General features: G+C 32.9%; 1 protein-coding gene across 6 annotated transcripts; it reads right to left on the reverse strand.

Moving 5' to 3' along the window:
- Positions 1–1,603: 1,603 nt before the first annotated feature.
- Positions 1,604–4,683, reverse strand: LOC131601093 (uncharacterized). Of its 6 annotated transcripts, XR_009283581.1 has the most exons (4): positions 4,489–4,679; positions 3,543–4,367; positions 2,357–2,429; positions 1,604–1,875 (listed from the first exon to the last, which is right to left on the reverse strand). XR_009283581.1 is itself a non-coding variant. In XM_058872828.1 (3 exons), the coding sequence occupies exons 1-3, from the start codon at positions 4,519–4,521 to the stop codon at positions 2,212–2,214; spliced, it is 951 nt and encodes a 316-aa protein (XP_058728811.1). In that variant the 5' UTR covers positions 4,522–4,681; the 3' UTR covers positions 1,604–2,211. The 6 variants fall into 6 exon arrangements, 3 of the variants coding, with proteins under 3 accessions (XP_058728811.1, XP_058728812.1, XP_058728809.1); XR_009283580.1 differs by having other exon boundaries at positions 2,357–4,367; positions 4,489–4,683; XR_009283579.1 differs by having other exon boundaries at positions 2,045–4,367; positions 4,489–4,683.
- Between the last annotated feature and the right edge of the window lie 4,523 nt (positions 4,684–9,206).

Here is a 9,206-nt window from a genome sequence, read left to right on the forward strand (position 1 = left end):
TTAATTTAACAATTTCTCATAATTATTCAATTAACATATATATTGCATATATTTGTAGGATGAATCTAAAAAATATATAATTGGAATAAATATTGAAATAATTTTTAAGTTATGTTTTAATATAAATAATAAGTTATAATTATTTGAAATACTCACATTTTTTACTAATTTTTTATTATTTTTTAAAGTAATATTACGTTTTCAAAATAAAAATTTAAAAGATAAATTACTACTTTTAATAAATCATAATTATTTTTATAAAATAAACGCACTAAATCAAGAATTTCATTTAAAATCAACGCATTAATTGAATATAATTCAACTTTATAAACTTTAAAAAATAATAATAAAATTAATCATTTCTATATTTCAGTTACTATTATAATTATTTTCTTATTTCAGTTACTAAACATAAAATTATAAAATTAGTAACAATTATAATTATATTTCATCTCTTTTATAATATAAGTAACTTAAATTTCTTTAAGAAACAAAATAAAATCTCTGTTAAAATATTTTAAATTAATAATTTTTAAATAAATATTTTAAGAATTATGATTGTGACAAAAAATATTTAAATAAATATTTTATTGTTAATAATGTTAAAAATGATAAACCGTGATTATTGAATATTTTTTATTTTGTTTGTCCCTAAAATTTATGTACCTATACACAAAGTCTTCGTAATATTAATTAACGAATTCCTCATTATTTATTGCATATATTGATTTTTTTAATTTATTTTTTCGTAATAAATTAAAGAGTCACTTTTGTAGGAGCAATTTAAAAAAAACTAGTAACAAACCCGTGCGTTCGCACAGGTTCTGGTACGGGACGCGCATTTGTTTTAGATGTATATATTTTAATATAAAAATGTCTGATTACCCGTGAAAAAATAATAATTGAATGTATAATTAATTAAAAAATTTGATCAATAACTTCATGTCTCGTTAACAATCAATATTTTGATCAATAACTTCATATTCATGTGTATAAATATTTTTTATTTTAGGCATCGTTATCAAAAATATCTGGATCAATGATAAATTTTTCGTATATAAAAAAAACATATTTTTAAAATAAAATGAAAATTGTATCAAATTTTATATTTTTAACATAAAGACATCAATAATATATATTTCAATTATTCATATATTATCTTAAAAAATATTATATGTTAACTCATGCATTCACACGAATTTTAGACTCGTTACCCGTGCGTGCATTCACACGGTGGTGTATTACCCGTACGCTCATACGGTACCAGTTTGTAACCTCTGCATTCGCACGGGTAATGGTGTGGTACGAACGCTTTTGTTTTCAAAATGTAATAAAAATGTAAATAATCATTCAACTAAAATAGTCCATTACTTTTTAAAAATATATATATTTAAAATAAAAACTAAATGGTTTTACTAAAATTGTTTCATCAATAATATATATTTTAATTTTTCATATATTATCTTTAAATTATATTTCACTTAAATTAAAAGTAAATTCAAATTTTGTTGTTACTTTACAAAATTATTCTTTAGTAATGGTATGAGCTTAGTAAATTAAAAGAGTTATAAAGAGAGTAATAAATATTAAGGACTCATTGATATTGTAAAATGACAATATAAATATTAATCAAGTTTTTATTTCAAATTTCTGTACAAGTTACATTCTTCACTTTTATATATATAGAAAGCAAAATTCCAAGTGATTAATACATGTTATGATACATTGCAAAGAATTCATGAAGGTTCAATTTTGAATTACATATAGGGTCGTATTTTGATGGTCAAAATGGTTGGAAGTTTCCCAAGCCCAATTGTAAAGTCAGTATGCCTCCTTTTTCCATTTCCTTTGCACATGCAAAGATACATTTTGATGCTATCCCAAATTACATGTCAAGACATAAAAAAAAAAAGATCAATTGCAATAGAAATTAAGGCTAATTTTCAAACTAATCAAGTTAGACTTTTGTTCCATCAAGTTGTCACTGTGTTTTATAAAATCATCTAATATTCAAACTAAGCAACTTTTGAGCTAAGAATGGTACATATTTAAATGAAGTCTAGTTGCAGGGCCTTGATTCACAATAGATTTAGGATGGTAGCTGAAATTGGAGTATGCTTAACAATAGGTAGCTCTAGTTGCAGGCCCTGATAACATCATTATGCAGAAGATTGCAGCAGTTCTGCCTCCCTTTGATAATGAGGATAACAATCATTGCTCTTGGGGAGGAACTATAAACTGCACGTTCAAAATATAGTATGCGTGCATGGTTCTGACCAATACTACGAGAAGCCAGCATTTGGACTGTATATTAGCAAAAGTTAAAAAAAGATAAATTAGTTTTATTGAAGATTACCTTTGCCAACCCAAAATCTGCAAGCTTGACTGAACCATTTACATCAACCAATATATTAGAACACTTGATATCCCTTTACAATGTAATATTTGGATTGAAAAGATTAGAATGCAGACACATAGTAAATTAATATAAATTCAAGATTTATAGAAATCAATGACCAAGCACTCCATCCTGATTTCATCATCTTTTTACAGTGGTTCAATGTTGTACATTTTCACTATGAAAAGATTTATTGGATGCAACCCTAACAAAATTGGAGAAACAACCGCAAAAGTGGTTTCACTAAGCACATAGAACAGAACGATTAAGAATATAAACAGTAAAGTTAATAAAATTGGAGAAATACCCTAACAAAATAATAGAAATAAATATACTTGATAATATTTCTTTTACAGCAAAAGTAATAAATAGTAACATGAAGAACGAACAAAGTTTAGTCAATAATTAGAGAGAATAATCTAGTTCATATTATAAAATACCAATCTAAGCTGCCGCCCTTTGTTTTAAGATTTGGAGGCGCAATATATTTCAGAGATTTTTTATCCCAATTATAAACAGTACAATTGGGTGTTTGATGATTAGGATGACTACAAACTTCATACACAGAGTTGCTCTCATACCCCCATTTATTCGGGTTGCTCAATGCCTTACAGCTGTTAAAACAAACATAAAATAATGCAATATCCCCCAAGGTTTCGAGTTCCACGTAAGTCATGGTTGAGAAATCTATCTTGAAAACTTTTCTATCCGGCGGAGGAGACCCCCCTGTAAGATGACGATATAATCGAACTAGAAAAAGTTGTTCATCACATTTAACCAAGTTAAACCATGATCTCGCTAATTCTAATTCTAGGGAATTAGCCATTTTAAAAAATTCAATATTTGCAGAACTCAAATTGAGTACCCCTATCCTGGCCTGGAAAGAAACAACATATATTATATTGTTCAAAGCCACAAAGTCGGAAATAAGGTTAACAAAGTCGTCATCAAAGTAGTAAATATCTTGGGGATAGTCAGTGGAACAAGTAACCCAACCATTATTTCGAGATTGATAGACATGTAGACTGTTGGACGCATAGAATAAAAATACCAAAACAAATTCCTCAGAATCTTTGTCAAAATCAAGTAATGCATGGTATTTATGTTGATATGAGAAACTCTCAAAGGTGGATGGACAAATTACCTTCTTTTTTATTCTTCTAAATGGATTGATGAGCAGAAGCGAAGAATTGTCCGCTATAATAATGAAATATCCACATGAACAGGTAACATAGATAGGGAAGGAGGGGTAATGTGAGTAACTCAACATGTTCATCATCATCTTGTTCAATGGATAAACTTTTTGTTTGGGTAGGCTAGTAAAGGAATATGGTAACTCAACAAGTAATGGTTCTTGGGATATCAAGAATTTTGATTTATCAATTGATTTATGAAAAAGTCTCCAATTTGCGCAGACTCGAGAAAACTGAAAGAGGTCGTCAAAATCTAGTTTTTGGGAAATGACAGAAAGCACATCAAAAGTAAGTTCATCCCAAGGAGGTTTTGTCTGGCTGATTAAAAGCGCATGCTCTCTGAGCAGCTCCTTCACTCTTGAAGAAAGACACCTTTCATCAATCTTTCTTGTCCTGTAATCTTCAAAAACTTTAATAAAATCATGATAATCATCTTTGAAAGTCCTGTAATCTTGAAAAACTTTAATAAAAGCATGATAATCATCTTTTAAAGCAACTTTGACTGCTTCAATAAACTGTGAAGCATGTTTCGGCACAAGTTTGTTGAATTCCAAAATTAAATATTTATGTCCTTGAAACAAGCTCTTCAATTTTGCTTCGAAAACTAAAAAAGGAATTCTGCTAAATTGAATATCTTGCCAGAGTTTGCAAAATTGATCATACTTGTCCCTGTCATCATGAAAGGCAACTTCTACTTCCCTTAAAAATTCTCCTAATGCCTGAGGAACGGCACATACCGGCATTGGTTGAATTGAATTGCTGTAGAACATGTATGCCTGAGGAACGATTCAATTCAGTTTAATTCATTCCAAATCAAAACAAAAGTAAATATAAAAATATATAATTTAATTCATTCCCGAAGTAAATATAAAAATATATATATTATTCGGCACATACCGGCATTGGTTGAATGGAATTGCTGTAGAACATGTAAAACCTATCTGGTTCGGAGGCAGGGGATGAAAATCGCTTCTCGAAACAGTTCGAGAATCGCTTATCGAAAGTGGTAAAATCAGAGAAAGGGGTGAAAATCGCTTGTTGATAGGATTTGATAGATCTTCAATCTGGTAAAACTTGTTTATATATAGGTTAGAGAAGAACGGTATGGACTCAACTTTTTTTTTTTATTGGGCTTTAGTTTTTTGGAATTACGATTTTTATTATATTTTGTAATAAATAAATTCTAATTCTATCGTTTTGGCTCAGGATTTTTATATGAGTTAAGAGGTAGTGCACTGACAGTGTAAAATAGTTTTACACTGTCATCCAATAGAAAATTATAAATATTCCATATCATTAATTTTTTTTTTTTAAATAAAAAAGTGGTTTAATTAGATACATGGGTGGTGATTGGTTGACAGTGTAAAAATATTTTACACTGTCAGTGCATCACCCCTTTTCTCTTTTTATATATAAAGATCTATTTACTTCAATAAAAATAACAAATAACAAAATATTAGACCCATTTTAATTAAACAAGTTAAATTAATTTCAATTTTTGCTATAAATACAAAAAATTCAAGTATATATTATAAACCACTAAAAAAAGTTTTTTTTTGGTACAATATGAGAATTTTTTTTTTGAATAACCAATTTTTTAAAAAAAATTCCAAAAATAACAAGGTTTTCAAATTAATTACCAAAATGTCACTTTTTTGCTAAAAAATACACGTTGTCGCCAGGGGGGTGGCGACAACGTTGTGGGCTTTAGTGTGGTCGCCAGGCCCACTGGCGCCTACGTTGTTTCCTTTAAGTGTTGTCGCCACCCCCCTGGCGACAACACCCCCCCATATTTTTTTTTCTTTTTTTTTTTTGGTATTTTTTTCAACTGTTTTTTTTTTCATTTTTTTTTCTGTTTTTTTTATATTACTTTTTTAGTTGTTTTTTTATATTTTTTAAGATGGAAATATAATACCAATATATTAAACATAACCAAAATACAAATTACATTGAATTGAAAAACAACACAAAATACATTAAACTGAAAAACAACTCAAAATACATTAACGATACAAATAAAAATCTTATTGCGCGCCACGTGGACCATGGTACGACCCACATTGAGGTTGTCTAATGGGTCGTGTAGACGGTTCACGAGTTGGTAGTGCCCCCTATTCCTGCGACGACGCCCCCCTCTATTTGGTTCGTCTTGTGCTTGAGTCGACGGCCCCTCAATGAAATCTGGGTCTTCAACATCTGTGGGCCGTCCTTGACCTCTAGAATTCCCTCCATAGGATAGGCGGGTGCCCGCGGCGCTGTCAAAGCTTTGTCTAGGCGGGTTGAAATTTCTCCTAGTGGGTGCGGCCTGGAAGTTTTGGAAGTTGGTGGTGGAGCCGGTTTGGTTAAAATACAATGGTTGTGGTGGTGTGTTGAGGTCAAATTGTTGGTTGGTGTACTGTGACGTTGGTTGGTCGAATGTGGTGTATTGCGGGTATTCTTCTTCTATGCCCATGTCGGGGGTTATTGGTGGTGATCTTGAAGAGCTCCCCGCATGGAACTCTTGGAAATGTGATCTGGAAGAGCTGCCTACATGGAATTCTTGATTTTGTGGTTGAGGGTGGGATGGAAAAAACTGGTGGTATTGCTGGGAATGTTGTTGGTAAAAAGGTGTTTGTGGTTGGATTGGTTGTTGGTGGTAACTTTGTTGTTGTTGTTGTTGGTGTTGTTGTGGGTAATGTTGTTGTTGGTAATTTGGTGGCGGTTGTTGTTGTTGTTGGTAATTTGGTGGCGGTTGTTGTTGTTGTTGGTGGTGGTAATTTGGTGGTGGTTGTTGTTGTCCTCCAAAATATGGAGGTTGTGCTCGCGGGTCAGCTAAATAGAAAGGGGCAGACACAATCATTTCAGGATTTGTGACCGATCTGTACCAGTTAACATAGTCAACAGTTGGCTTCATTTCTCCTGGCGCCACAGGAAATTCTAGAACATATTTGGATCGACGAGCCCATATTTTACGCTGATCTATTGCAAACGTCTTGTAATTTTCTACGTACCACTGTTCGCTAACCTTCGCCAGATGCCAACGTCCCAAACAGTCAGGCTCAGGTGGGTCAGGGATACCTTGATGCATGCCGAACTGGAGCTTCACACGGTCACTTTGGTGCATCTCCACAGTGGTGAACCGTATGATGGGTGATTTTGTCGTCCAAATAGCCGCCTCGTCAAGGTCGGGTTCGTGATCCAATTCCAAGTAAGGTCTCCAAATAAACTGCAAAGCAAATAATATTAATTTCAAAATATAGAAGATAGTTAATTTTAAAAATATATTTAGAAAATGGAAATTTTTAGTGGTCTTACCTCTTGGGGTCCAAGTCGATCTAATACTTGGCGGTAGAAAATGATTTTGGATACAGGCGTATTGGTGTAATCCATTCCGATTGCATTGAACCTAAACACATTAAAAGATATAAATCAATATAGTTACAAATAATAATAGAATAAAAAGCAGTAATTAAAATAAGATCCAAAAGTTACCTTGAAGCGTAAGGGAAGGCGAAACTGTGTGGATTTGCAGGGGCCAATACCGGCATTCTCCACCATGCCCATGCTTGTAGCAAGAATGCGCATCCACTAAATGTACAACTATTCTTTTTTGCACATTTGCACAAGGAACTATAGAGGTATGCTAACACAGCCGAACCCCAACTATATGTCTTTATTGCATCAATGTCCCCAAGTAAACACAAGTACATAAAGTTAACACTATTTCCCGTGCCTTCGGGAAATAAAAACTTACCAAACAATAACATAATATACATCCTAGTTTTCTGTAGGATACTTTCTTCGTCAGAAAAATCATTCAATTTAAGGTTATCATAAGCTAGTTGAAGGCCAGCAAGCTTTATACCTTGTCCCCTACCCCTTTGTCGCCCCTCACCCTCTATTAAATCCACACCCAACAATTCGACGCAGAGAGCGTTTGGTTGTTGGACATTTCCATACACTGCCTTTCCATTTGTTTTGAGACCCAATAACATGTACACGTCCTCTAGAGTGACGGTACATTCACCCATTGGAAGGTGAAAAGTATGGGTCTCAGGCCTCCAACGCTCACACAATGCTAATATAAACTTCATATCAACTTTGCTTTCTGTTAAGTTCATTACCTCACCAAATCCCGCACGTTTGACGTAGTCCTCAATCAAAGGGTCAGGAGCATTCATCGGTCCAGCACGGGTCCTAAATCTCGTGATATCCTATAAAAAAAACATTACCCATAAGTATTTGAAATTAGTAAATTTAAGGTGAAAAAAAATTAAGTGTTTACTCAAACTTACAAAATCAGCAATGTTTGCAATGGTTCCTCGATGCTCTTGACCCATAGTTAGGAGAGACATGTTTGTTGATGATGAAACACAAAGTTGCTCTGATGATAAGTTGCTCTGATGAAAGTATAAGAGGTGATGAAGAAAATGAACAAGTTTGGGAACATATTTATAGCCAAAATGCATAGGTTATTACGAGATTCCCTGCAGTGTCTTGTCTCGTCATGTCTGTGGTGGGGACGAGATTCCCTGCAGTGTCTTGTCTCGTCATGTCTGTGGTGGGGACGAGATTCCCTGCAGTGTCTTGTCTCGTCATGTCTGTGGTGGGGGGACTAGATTGCTATAGAGGCATGCATTCTTGTCATGCTAAATTATGTTATACCATTGCATGCACCGATTTATCATAACTTTTATTTTTTATTTAGATGTTTTTATTTTTATTTTAATTCATTTAACACATATACTTATTGCTTCATTTCTTGTGCATTAGCCTTGTGTAAGAGGTGGGGTCGAGAATCTTTTGTGACATGCATTAGTCATGACATATTTGAATCTTGTGCAGAATTTTTGCTTCATTTCTTGCATGCATTAGCCTTGTGTAAGAGGTGGGGACGAGAATCTTTTGTGACATGCATTAGTCTCGTCTTGTCATGTTTATGTTAAATTATTGCGTGCAGTGATTTATCATAATTTTTAATTCATTTAAAACATATAATTATAATAGATTTTGAGGATTTTATATTAAACTAGCGCAGATATATATATTATGGAAAACATTAATTCATTCATTAATTAAAAAGGTACATTGACAATAACCAACACAGAAACTAAAACATCTAAGAAAATAACACATAACAACTTGTAGTACACGCTCGATCATTGCAACAAACACAACAACACTTAATCTAAACTACTCGAGTATCACTGCAAGAACAAGTGGATTTTCAACGCCTCGGTTAACCTCTCCACTGTGTGTCCAAAACATTAGATCCACGTCCACATCGTCTTTCACACGGTCCCAATAATACATGTAGGTGCCTTCTGGATTATTATCCGTCAACGTAATGTATGGACAACAGTAATCTATCTGTTTAACTTTTCTGGTCGGACCATCTAGTTGACGAAACCCAGTGTTGATGGCTCTAACAATTCTCTGGAAATTCCAATGGGGGTTAAGGCAGACACGCATGTGACTACCTTCCTCAAAAAAGACGACAGCCCAAACTGAGTTCATTTTTAGTGTTTGTAGTAAGAATGAAGAAAGAGTTGGTACTTCAACTCCACACACACACACACCTTTATTTATAGTGGGTGAAATACAGAGGAAAGTAATTTTGATAATTATTAATAACT

The sequence above is a fragment of the Vicia villosa genome, linkage group LG5 (genome assembly GCF_029867415.1).
Source record: "Vicia villosa cultivar HV-30 ecotype Madison, WI linkage group LG5, Vvil1.0, whole genome shotgun sequence".
NCBI classification, from domain to species: Eukaryota; Viridiplantae; Streptophyta; class Magnoliopsida; order Fabales; family Fabaceae; genus Vicia; species Vicia villosa.

What these genes read in the sequence shown, in the direction of transcription:
- LOC131601093 (XM_058872826.1), bottom strand. Translation starts at nt 4,521, where the DNA reads ATGTTCTACAGCAATTCCATTCAACCAATGCCG. An exon ending in ATTCCATTCAACCAATGCCG is followed by an intron (nt 4,368 to 4,488) that starts GTATGTGCCGAA and finishes ATCGTTCCTCAG; the next exon opens with GCATACATGTTCTACAGCAA.